This window comes from Colias croceus, chromosome W (genome assembly GCF_905220415.1).
Source record: "Colias croceus chromosome W, ilColCroc2.1".
In the NCBI taxonomy this organism is placed as follows: domain Eukaryota; kingdom Metazoa; phylum Arthropoda; class Insecta; order Lepidoptera; family Pieridae; genus Colias; species Colias croceus.
The window spans coordinates 1,487,553-1,500,689 of record NC_059567.1 but is presented as its reverse complement, the minus strand read 5'-3'; the positions used below and the strand labels follow the sequence as shown (position 1 = coordinate 1,500,689).

General features: G+C 35.9%; 2 protein-coding genes across 2 annotated transcripts; one reads left to right on the top strand and one right to left on the bottom strand.

Moving 5' to 3' along the window:
* The first annotated feature begins 9,296 nt into the window (after positions 1–9,296).
* On the top strand, positions 9,297–11,697 carry LOC123704841. Its single transcript, XM_045653334.1, has 7 exons — positions 9,297–9,752; positions 9,843–10,041; positions 10,133–10,318; positions 10,402–10,479; positions 10,560–10,622; positions 10,702–10,882; positions 11,273–11,697. Exons 1-7 carry the CDS (start codon positions 9,748–9,750, stop codon positions 11,521–11,523), a joined length of 963 nt encoding a protein of 320 aa, XP_045509290.1. The 5' UTR covers positions 9,297–9,747; the 3' UTR covers positions 11,524–11,697.
* Positions 11,698–11,712: 15 nt separating this feature from the next.
* On the bottom strand, positions 11,713–13,104 carry LOC123704866 (putative nuclease HARBI1). Its single transcript, XM_045653358.1, has 3 exons — positions 13,064–13,104; positions 12,722–12,863; positions 11,713–12,143 (listed from the first exon to the last, which is right to left on the bottom strand). The coding sequence occupies exons 1-3, from the start codon at positions 13,064–13,066 to the stop codon at positions 11,713–11,715; spliced, it is 576 nt and encodes a 191-aa protein (XP_045509314.1). The 5' UTR covers positions 13,067–13,104.
* Positions 13,105–13,137: the final 33 nt, after the last annotated feature.

The following is a 13,137-nucleotide window of genomic DNA, read 5'->3' as shown; positions in this document are numbered from 1 at the left end:
TTTATATACACATTATCATGCTATCACCTCCGGGGGAGGAGCTGTGAACCTTTATTTTTCTAACGTATTCCGTTCAGCGTACAATCTAAAGACTCATGTTTAAATGTTGTTTTTGGGTAAGCCACGCTATTATCTAGCTTTACACTATAAAAACTACGTCATTTACGTAATTTTGGCAGAGAAACAGTTTAATGAATCTTAGTAGTATAAAGACAAATTTGAAACAGCGCCATCTATGAGACTTCATTAAAATCAAATTAATTTACATGTTTAACGCTTCTTGCAAATTCATAATTAAAAATTAAATAATATGATATTGGTGGGGTTTTTAATTGTACTTATTTATTTAACTTTTTAACCCATGTCTTCCCAGAGTCCACTTCAGGTGCTTATATTTTATGTGAATATACTAAATAAAATTTTACAAGTGAGGGTAGATGTTTATTATTTGATGTCAAACAAGACACTATTAACAGTTAATTGTGACATTTTAAAAAATCCTTCTTGCGTTCCCACTAAAGGTAAATTGTAGCTTTTATAATTAATTATTACTTTATTAATTAATTATATAGTTAGACTCATGTTTTTAATTAGAATTGAAGTTACGACAAAATAAGAAAATGATGAAATTTTATTTTTATGTATAACTTTTACAAGACTATATTAAACGCCCAAAGAATGTCACTTTAGTTCTTGATAGAATTTTATTTGTTAGTAGCTTTTTAATAAAATTAGGTAATGTAATCTTTTCATTTTTTTTATTTACAGATTCAATGTTCATAAAAATTAACGATTTGCATGAGGATGTAGTAGAAATAAGTATCCTGGCGCGTGGTCAATTGTTGACTTAAGTTAATTTCCAACGTATGGTACAATCATTGGAAGAATCTTGGTTAATTTTAGAGGATATTTTTCGGGAATGAGAAAAGGGGCAGCCAACCACGTATCAGCGTGCGTGCGTGAGAATCTACCTACGTTTTAGTACCAAAAAAAATGTTATTTTGAAACGTAAATATTGCACTCACAACTACTGTACAAGTATGATTTTTAATCGTGCTTTACTGTCATCTGATTGTTTTATTATCGTTATGGCTATCGCGGTACAGATCGTACTGGGATCAGAGTACATATTATTTATCAATTGGTGTGGTAATATACGTACCACACCAAGTAAAATATTTACAATCATACCAAATGGATTAACACGGTATGTACATAAGGCGGTCTTATCGCTTACTAGCGATCTCTTCCAGACTGCCCAAGGTAAGAGATAAAGAATTATACTCATGATCCAGCAATTTTCAACCGAAAAAGAAGTTTTTCTGTAATTGGTAGTTGTTTCATTTATTTATTTTAAATACCTAATTTTACTTTTATATTTGCCCATTTGCATTACATTCAGCTTCCATAAAACTTATAAAAATTTTATGTTTGTTTCTGTCTAATATAAATACTCTTTTTTAGATATAAATAACAAAAACAACTTTTTTATTAAAATTTAGTACCTTGGGAAGATATTATTATCTATGTGTTAATAGAACAATACATAAAGGAAATTATGTTACGATTTTATACAATGAAAATATGTAAAAACATATTAGCAGGTGTAATTATTAAATTGATCCCGAACCCAAAACTGCAGTTAATTTTTTTTGTCATTTAGTGTTTAATTCATGTCAATTGGTTCATTAATAAAAAAAAATATGATCATTTAAATAATCACGGCGAACATTTGCTAAGGCATTCATGTACAAGGTGTAATCGTTCAGTGTGCACAGGCGATTTTTTTTTGTAAGTATTACAGATAACAAAAAACTTTAAACTGATATCGAAAGTACTTAACCTAATAATAATTTTAAATAAATCGAGAAATATCAAAAAAAATATCTTTAAACCCTTCCATACATTAAGTACATAATATGAAATATGAATATCCCATATACAAGATTTTAGCTTTCTTTTTCTTTTTTTGGTTGTCTGCTTTAATTACTTCGCAAATTTGAAGTGGCATTTTCCACGCTTTTTCCGGACATTTTCACGCATTTTCCGGATATTTTCCGGACATTTTCCGGGCAATTCCTCACGCATTTTCCGGGGATTTTCCAGGCATTTTCCACGCCTTTTCCGGACCATTTCACGCATTTTCCGGATATTTTCCAGATATTTTCTAGGCATTTCCCAGGCATTTTCCTGACATTTCCCTGGCATTTTCCGGAGATTTTTCAGGCATTTTCCACGCTTTTCCCGAACATTTTCACGCATTTTCCGGATATTTTCCGGGTATTTCCCGGTCATTTTCACACATTTTCCGGGGGATTTTCCAGATATTTTACAGGCATTTTCCGGATATCCCCGGAAAATGCCCCGGATTTCCGGAAAGTACGTAAGTTTTTTAGCTTAGATTAGTAATAAGTTCTATTAACAATTCTATGAATTGTTTGTACGTGTTTACTAAATAATTGTATGTAAAGTAGTAACTACTATGCAGTCGCTATTCCACGCGGACGAAGTCGCGGGCACAGCTAGTAATAGAATAAATTCGATTGCTCAGGCGGGTCACGAGTGGCTGAGTTGGTTAGGCATCCGCCCCGGAATGGCGCGAAGGATGCGGGTTCGAGTCCAGCCTCGTGATCGAATTTTTTCTATTCTTTATAAATTTATATTTATGAAACGCACTTGTGTTCGAATCAACGGTTTGACGTAGAATGAATGTATAATGAAAAAAAAAAATAATTTGATTACGGTCTTAGAAGGAAGAATTCATGCTTTAGAGTTAACAACGACACAGGCAATAGAACTTTAAAAGAACGCTCATATCATGTCGCGAATATTTATGAGTAAAATTTGTATTTTTTGCAACAAATTCATATTCTTAGTCATTGTAAGGAATACGGGAAACTACAACCGAAAGAACGCAGCGCCTTCGCAAAATTAAAAGATTTATGTTATAATGTTTAGTACCGGGCCATACACTTATATATTGTAATCACAAGGCATCGTGCAGAATATGTGGTAAACGGCATCATTCCCTCCTTCATGAACCTGGAAAGAAAAGCTCAAACTCAAGAAGAAAATCAAAACTCGACACAATTATCTTTGCATACTTATGTAGAAGAACAACATGAAGAAGATGATATTTTAGAAGAGGTCAATGGTAGCGATGCTACAATAACTTCACACATGGCTACACTATCTACGTCGTTACTCGCAACTGCTATTTTTACTGTCAAGGGGACGTCAGGACAAGTATTAAGACGGCGACGTTTATAAGTGAAAGAGCAGCTCAACACATAAAGGCGAAAAGGTTGCCTATCAATGGAACAATATCAGGTGTTGGGTCCACATTAACAAGAACAAATCATGTGATTCAACTTGAACTAAATTAGGTCAGGCCATAGAAATCCATAACCGATCTACACACGAAGTTATCAGAGCTTTGATTAAATATTTTTCTTATTGGTATTCCCAATAGAATTAGTTCAGACCCCGACACTGAGTTTAATAATGTATTAATGAGAGAAATGCTTTCGTATTACAAAATCGATCTTCATATTGGCACTCCGCACAATCCAAACTCCATGGGTTTAATAGAAAGATTCCACTGTGCAATAATATAAATTTATAGGATAGCTAAATATGAACGTAAGATAACTGTCATGACACACGTGATTATGTCATATAACCACAATCGTGAGGGTACGTTTTCAGGAAACTATGAACTTCAGGATTTTTTTTAATTTTTTAACGTCATACTTAGGTACACATAAATAAGTCCTGTGTACTCGGTCAAAAAGGTCTGAGTATATTTTTTCCCTCAGTTGTAAAGGGCTAAGCGACAAAACGGCCTGTCGTGTGCCAAACGTGTCACTTAACACAAACAAGATGGCGCCACTTTCATAACAAAAAGTTTAAATGCCACTATAGGATTTTTTTATACTATTCTTATTGTTGTGTGCGGAAACAGAGAATGTATGACCGTGTTTATCGCGGCGTAGGCGCAGTACGATCTTGCTCGTATGCAGGTCACGCGATATAATATGTGCACGGCCGATAAACAACGTATGTCTATCTCCGCTGAGTGAACGCCTTCGAACGTTGGTTCACGCTCACTCCCGACGCTTCTGCTAGCGCCAGTGGAAAACGTAGTATAAGCCGTCACAGCCCGTATAGACGCGAGGGATTTATTTCGCGAGCAAAGCACGCGGGCTTTGCTATAATAACGTAGCGAAATAAAAATCAGCGTTTCTTCCTGAAGTAGCTTTCGAGGGCTGGTGATAGTCGCGTAGGTTACTTGTGCTCCGTACCGTTGACTCCCGAGAACTCATTTTGCTTACGCTCCGCGTGGGGATTATATCCGCGTGTCTTTACCGCACGGAGAGCCCGTGCGCTATGCTCAAACCGTGCGTATCGTGCAAACCCGTTTCGCTATCGACCAGCCCTTTACTTGCTCGAGACTTTATTAATTTATAATTTACAAAATAAACAAATATTTCACATTAACGCCACAAAAAATACCTTTAAAATAATATACAATTTGTAGTACAATACAATAGTCTACATATACAAATCCGCAGTTTTATAGTGAACTCGCAAACATTTCGTAAACTTTAATTAAAATTGAACTCAATACTTTTCTTTTCGTACTATAAACCTTGGCAATAATTGAAATTGACACAAAACAATAATCTTAATTTCCAAATACAATAAAATTTTTTCTAATGTTTACAGAACATTTAACAAATTTCTTTCAATGTTGTACCCATAGTACATAATATCATACATTCAAACATGTTATAAACATCATATAGATGTACAATTCTACAATTTCAAGAGCATATTAATATGAACAAAATAACGAGAATACAATATCTACAATTAAACAATAACATTAGTAAGTTATACAAATCATATTTACAACGAAGCAACGTCGATCGCTAACATCCTCCCCCTCGTGCATAGCACTAATCTCTGTGACTAGCGATCGATGACATTCCACTCAAGTTGTTGTAGTTTGTTATCCCATCAGGATCAAATTTTCTATATTTCCAATTCCCATATCGTGTGGGGGACCTGTTAACTCGACGATTCATTTGACCTTTTTGAACATTCGGCCTTTGATTGAAATAATATTGTGAGGGCACTTTTTGTCTAAATGCCTTTGTAAGAGACGTATTAGAACAATTGTTGTTACTTGTACATTGGCCCTTTCTCGTCACGTGGTCATGTTTATCAATAAATTTCAACGTGCAAGTTTTATTATGCGTTGTAAGTGCATAATCTTTCACTTGTAGCTCACGTGGGCTTTTTAGGCTTTGTTTTATAACATTAGGCATTGTATTGCCTGCACTTGCATAAAAACATGTATTGACAACGTTAACTGACCTTGTCGTATTTGTAGTATCAACTCCATGAAGCACCCATCCAAGCGCTGTACGTGATGCCACTGGTTGTCCCGCTTTTCCTTTTCTCATTTGTTTAGACGCTAATAATTGCCAATTATCTTGTCCGATAAGTAATAAAGGCTCTTTAGCCTCGTAGTACAGTTGAGTAGTAAACTCACGTAGATGACGGAACTGTTGCATTCGTTGTTTGTCTAAGAACTGCGGGGCTAGTTTTAAATTGTCTACTGTATGCACTTGATTTAATCTTTGCACTTTTTTGTTATGCATACCTTTCACTTTTAACTTTATTACTTGCGTGTCACTATTCACGATATTTCCTCCACCCACAGTTTGTATTACGAGTTTTGTTTTCGAACCACTAGCACCAACACGATTTGCCACAGCTGAGTCCAACAAGGTAACTGTAGATCCTTCATCTAACAGAGCAATTATTTTTTCCGAGCCCTTTGGCCCAAATACTTCAACTTCGAGCATTTTTAAATAAGCACGTGACGTCTTAGGTGCACACACATTATTCACTGTATTCGTCATTACAGGCTCTTGATGCACACTATCGCTGTCTGGCTTTTGCACGGCGTATTCAACATGCAAAAGCGAGTGATGCCACCGTTTACAATATTTGCATGGCGATTTGCGACAGTTCTCTTTACGATGTTTTCCCTTTAAGCAATTAAAACATACGCGATGTTTTTTAACAATATCCCAACGTTCTTGTATTGTTAATTTCATGAATTGCGGGCACTCACTAAGCACGTGTTCATTTTTGCAGTGAAAGCACGTGTTCTTACTTTCACTGATACTATATGACGCAACATCGTTTTCTTCACCATAGTATACATTCTTTCTATTCATTCTCCAATTGTTTGTTTCACCAAGACTCACGTGTGATCCACATCGATCTGCTTCACGGTTAAGCCATTGGGAAACACGTGTAATATCCGAAACACCGTGTTCCTCGTCGCCGATAAAATCATACCACCGATATAAAAACGATTGTGGTAGCTTGTCTAATATCGTTTTCACAATATGCGGCGCTTGTAGGTATTCAGGTCTCTTCAAACCTTTGATAGCCGCCACACTGTTATTTATTTGACTCGCGAACATACACACATCGCGAGGATCGTCTGTTATTTTTCTTAATGCTTGCAGTTTGTCTAACTCTGCAAGAACCAAAGCATCTGTTCTACCGTAGCGGCGTCTTAGCGAGTCGATGACGTCATTCGGCTTAGCGGCTGAATAAAGCAAACTTTTTATTGCTTCACGTGCACGACCCTTTATTGCTCTGCGTAATCGCGCCATGTTTTGTACATCATTAAACAATGGGGCTGTATCGTCATAAACTGTTTTGAATGCTATCCATTCATCACTAATACCGTCAAAGTGCGGCAACTCGTTTATATAATTCGGTTGCGCCGCCGTGTTATTTTTTGTGCATATAATTTCCTTTAATGCATCCGCCAATGTTTGCACTTCAATAGTCGGATTTTTGCATTCTTCCTTAGCTGGCTTTTGTATAGACGGTTTATTGCACTGTTCATTGTTATCGGCGTAATTTGTTTCAGCGATCCAATTTTCTACATGTTCCGATATGAAGTCATTTTCATCACTATCGGACTCTAACAGCTCATTTTCACATTCCGCGAGTTCCATTTTAACGCGTGCTAATCGCGCAGCCGCTTGAGCTACTTCCAATTCGCGTTGAAGCAATTCTTGTTTCGCTTCTAATGTTCGTTTTCGTACACCAGCCTGTGCCGAGCGAACTGACATCGCTTTACGGCCTTCTGTAGCCGATATAAGAGTATCTTTTGATCCAAAATCCTTACTCTTCGACTCGTGGGTGCCCATTTCAGCCATTGTGTGAGTGGCGTGGGTCTCTGTGGCTGGCGGAGTTCTCGGTGATGTTGATACAATATCAACATCTGTCGTCGTAGCGTCATGACTCATCGGCGTTAGCTCTAGCCGGCTTTCATCATCTTGTCTTGACGTACGACGATCAATCGGAGTTTTCTTATGTGACCTCGTGATTGGCATCTTCAATTCTTCGTACGTTTTCTTCTTATAAACGAAGGACCAGGCTCCAATGAACCAAAAATATTCTATGCAGAATTCGGCTCGAAGAACCAAAAATGTTGTGTGCGGAAACAGAGAATGTATGACCGTGTTTATCGCGGCGTAGGCGCAGTACGATCTTGCTCGTATGCAGGTCACGCGATATAATATGTGCACGGCCGATAAACAACGTATGTCTATCTCCGCTGAGTGAACGCCTTCGAACGCTGGTTCACGCTCACTCCCGACGCTTCTGCTAGCGCCAGTGGAAAACGTAGTATAAGCCGTCACAGCCCGTATAGACGCGAGGGATTTATTTCGCGAGCAAAGCACGCGGGCTTTGCTATAATAACGTAGCGAAATAAAAATCAGCGTTTCTTCCTGAAGTAGCTTTCGAGGGCTGGTGATAGTCGCGTAGGTTACTTGTGCTCCGTACCGTTGACTCCCGAGAACTCATTTTGCTTACGCTCCGCGTGGGGATTATATCCGCGTGTCTTTACCGCACGGAGAGCCCGTGCGCTATGCTCAAACCGTGCGTATCGTGCAAACCCGTTTCGCTATCGACCAGCCCTTTACTTGCTCGAGACTTTATTAATTTATAATTTACAAAATAAACAAATATTTCACATTAACGCCACAAAAAATACCTTTAAAATAATATACAATTTGTAGTACAATACAATAGTCTACATATACAAATCCGCAGTTTTATAGTGAACTCGCAAACATTTCGTAAACTTTAATTAAAATTGAACTCAATACTTTTCTTTTCGTACTATAAACCTTGGCAATAATTGAAATTGACACAAAACAATAATCTTAATTTCCAAATACAATAAAATTTTTTCTAATGTTTACAGAACATTTAACAAATTTCTTTCAATGTTGTACCCATAGTACATAATATCATACATTCAAACATGTTATAAACATCATATAGATGTACAATTCTACAATTTCAAGAGCATATTAATATGAACAAAATAACGAGAATACAATATCTACAATTAAACAATAACATTAGTAAGTTATACAAATCATATTTACAACGAAGCAACGTCGATCGCTAACACTTATATATTGTACAGGTAAATACAGTAGGTCGGGTTCGTTTGCCCTCACCGTCTGAGCACATACTACTAAATTACTATTTGTTTAAACAGCTGTTTCGATGTTTTGACAGAATCCATACTACTCTAATGCAATGCATTAAAACAATGCATTTTGATGTATGTTCGATTGAAGACCCAAAATTGATATAATATCGTCAAGTTACATGGTTGGCAATTGTTTTTCACGGTTGACTATTAGTAGTTCTTTTATGATTATTACTAGCTGTTACCCGCGGCTTCGACTAACGTAAAGTAGCATTACAATTTGTTAATATCTATACATATAATAAAATCGTAGGAAAGTCAAACTGTACATTGAATATTTTTTTAAAAGAATACTTGGGCCGTGATCTATAATCGATACAGCTAGGCTATTCTGTAAAAAACGCGCCCAAACTCGCATCTCACCTGAGTGAGTCGACTCACTTCACTTTCGAACGTTCGAGTTTTTGGTTTCGCATTCTGTAAACATCCGCTCGGCAGAGGCGAAGCGAAGTGAGTCTCACTTCGAAACTCACTTGCTTAGTGAAGGGATCTTATAGATTTGAATTTATCGATATTGTTATTATCTTTAAAATGCGGCAATTTAACACATATTGAAGACATAATAACACTTTAGTATTGTACCGTGGGTGGAATTAAACTAAAATTGCAATTTTACACTGATAAATTCTTTAAAATCAAAATAATACTAGCGTCACTGAAAAAAAAAGGACGATTATCTGTGGTTCGTTTGACGTTTGTTTATTTCTCAAGTGGTTTTTTGTACCTAATTTTAAAGTGTTTCGTGTTGCATTCTTTCTAAAAGTTTTGTTGGAGTTTTTTTGGCTTTATTAAGTTGTTGTGTAATTGGTGTTGTAGCGACGACAAGCCAATTTACGAGTTATCGAATTTCAAGTGTAGTACCTACTAAGAAAGTTCACACCACAGGTTCACACGGTAACCCGTATATAAACAGTTTGTGCGCTATGCATTGACTTTGTACGGGCTTGTCGGGACGCGGGTTGGTCGCATAGGTTGAATATTAATTACATACGGATAAATATATGTAGTTAACGAAATATATTAATATAACCTGTGCCTAGTTATTTCATTCTTTCATTACACCCGCATATAACAAGCCCCTACAGTGTTAAACGTGTTGCATAAATTATTTAAAGGAGAAAACTGCAAAAATAACAACTATGAGGTGAGTAATGTGATTCTTGTATTTAACTAAAATATTATCTTAAACAACAAGCTTATTGAAATATTTAACTTAAAATCTTAAACATTGTAGCTCCTCGGAAAGGTCGTCTCATCCCTCCCGTGCCCAAGTAGAGTATCTAGTCGACTATCTTGGCAAACATCCTAGCTTAGCCAAGGGTTTTTCAAAAGTCCCGAGCGCTAGAGACGAAGCTAGAAAAACATGGGAGGAGTTGACTATTAAATTAAATAGCTTGGGAGGCTGCACTAAAACATGGAAACAGTGGACAAAGGTAGGCAATAGGCATATAGTAAACTATTCATCTTATACCGTGTAGGTATCTGGCTTACCTACATATTAATAAACTTTTAATTTTGCTTTAGTATTGGTCTGACAAAAAGAGTGCCGTGAAGAAAAAAGCTGCCCTACGATACCGGGCACGCAATAAGACTGGTGGTGGATGTGAATCGGTGGTGGAGCTTTCAGAGGTGGAGGAGAAAATACCTACATTAATGGGCGGGGAAGGTTTTGCAATTGGTGATAGGCATTTGGAAATTAATCCATTTGAAGTAAGCTATTGTTATCAATTTTGTTGATCCGATACATGTATGTATGTAAAATATAATTATTCAATGTCATGTTCTTTTTTTAGGAAATCCCCGTCCTTACTGATGCCAACGAAAGCCCCACATTGCTGACTTCATCTATGATAAATGAAACCACAACTATTGTAAGTAAATACCTAGTGTATTAATAAAATATAACTTAATAATAAACAACTTATTACAAATGTTTCTTATATTGTTCTAGGAATACCAAGTCTTGGATGAGACTGCTATAAATACGGAAAATGTTAGTATGGCAGATACTGAGGTATATATTAATAAGATATTATGAAAATGGTACTTTTTTATTGATTCCAGTATTTGAAATACTATGTTTTTTTTTTCAGAGACCTCAACTAATTCAGCAATATGTTGACTGTATCCTGAATCCCGAACCTTCCCCTGCTCATACACCACCGAGAGCGGAGGTAACGAGCCCTCTGCAAGCAGTTACCCCCTCTGGCTCAGGCAACTTTCCTGCTCGACGTCAATTGAACGTCGCGGGTCCATCACCACGTCGTAACACAAGTAATTATGAGATTTATGAATTGATTTACATTATTTATAATCCATACTAATATTATAAATGCGAAAGTAACTCTGTCTGTCTGTCTGTTACTCAATCACGCCTTAACTACTGAACCAATTTGCATGAAATTTGGTATAGAGATATTTTGATACCCGAGAAAGGACATAGGATAGGTTTTATCCCGGAAATCCTACGGGAACGGGTTTTTCTTTGAAAACGCGGGCGAAGCCGCGGGCGGAAAGCTAGTCAACAATAAAAATTTGGAAATACATACAAATAAAACTAAATAATACTTGATAATGAATTAAGGAAATAATAATAAGAAGACTTGTCAAAAATTCGTCACCGGTGGAAATAATAATAAATTAATATTTATTTTTACGTTTCAGGGTCATCGAGTCTTCCACAACAACGGCAAAGAAGACGATCACCTCCATCACAAAGGCGGCAATCTCAATTAACAACCTTTACCGAAAGGTTTCTTAGCTTGGAAGAGCAACGGATTGAGATTGACCGTCGCTACTGTGAGTTACAGGAGGTGATGGTCAACTCACAAAGGGAGACCAACAGAATGACAGCAGAGGGCCTGATTGCCGTCGGGGAAGGTCTTAAATTATTAGCTGAAAATTTAAAAAAATAAAATACTTTTATACTTAAATACATTTATTAGTTCTTAACTTATTTTAGTAGTAAAAAATTATCTGTGGTTTTACTTAAGTATAGTTTCTTAATTTACTAACATTAGTTTATAAGCCCTAATTGAGTTACTAACACCTATGAATATAATTTTCCGGAATAAATAATTTGCATTGATTTTTGTTTGAATTAATTATAATTCCCGCGTGTTCCTTGCCCTCCATAATTCATTTATCAATCTTTGTCTACATAGCTGACCAAGTGCAGTTTCATTGGGTACATCCTCATTTGAAGCTACACTTTGTCTGGTCCTATGAAAACCAGCCTCAACCTCTAGCTCTGAATTGAGTATGGCTGGAGCTGGTAGGCCGGCACGATTACAAATATTGTGAAGCACGCAACATGCTATTACAATCTTCGAAACCGTGTCGGGGTCATAATGTAGGACTCTATGTGCTAATAGGCATCTAAATCTGGCTTTCTTGTTATCATCTAAATCTATTGTTCTTTCTACGGTGTTTCTTGCAGTAGCATGCAGCTGGTTATAGTGATGTTCTGGTGTTCCCTCGTCTGCATTTGGAACTGGCACCATTAGGTACTGACGCTGCGGATACCCAGAATCACCTGTAACAATGAATATTGTTAAAAAATAAAATGTTTTGTCATCAACAATTATATTTTTATTAATGAAACTAGTAGTTTTCAATGATTTCGCCTGCTCTCCAATTTTTATGAATTCCGTGAACTTCGGTAATAAAGCCTAAATTACTCAAAAATAAAGTAGTTTTTTTAATGATGAAAGAATTTTTGAAGGAATTAATCCAGTAGTTTTTGAGTTAAATATTTACAAACAAACAAAGATTCGTCTTTATAAATTAGCTAAGAGGTAACTCACCTAACAATATAAAAAACTATGTATTTACTGTTTAACTTAGAATAATTTACTTGAACAAATAATATAAAAAACTATGTATTTACTGTTTAACTTAGAATAATTTACTTGAACAAATAATATAAAAAACTATGTATTTACTGTTTAACTTAGAATAATTTACTTGAACAAATAATATAAAAAACCATGTATTTACTGTTTAACTTAGAATAATTTACTTGAACACTATAAATGTAAAACTTTGTAAAACTATATATTTAATTAAGGAATTAAAAAGGCTTTTTTATTTATTTATTTTTTATTAACTCACCTAACAAGTACACAGATTCGCCTGTTTGTACTAATTGTTCGAGGTGGTCCCGAATGATGCAATTATTAAAAATAAGGCTGTCGTGAGTCGCTCCGCCATATGTTGCATCTACATGTATTATGTTCAAATCTGCATCTGTGAACTGCAAAAAGAATTATTTTACAACTATTTTTATGTGGCTGTTCTAATGAATGTTATAAAAAATATAGGTACTAGCAGCGTCCTGTGATTTATAGGTACTGCTTAGTTCATGATCCTATGGAATTGGTCCAAATTTCATTAAATCGATTTTCTGTGGTTCAAGTGTGAAAGCGTATACAGACATTATTATATCAGGCTTACCATTTGTACATTTCTTGCATGATATCCTTTGCGACAGTAGTATCGTTGATTCTAAATTGTAATTTTAATTTTCA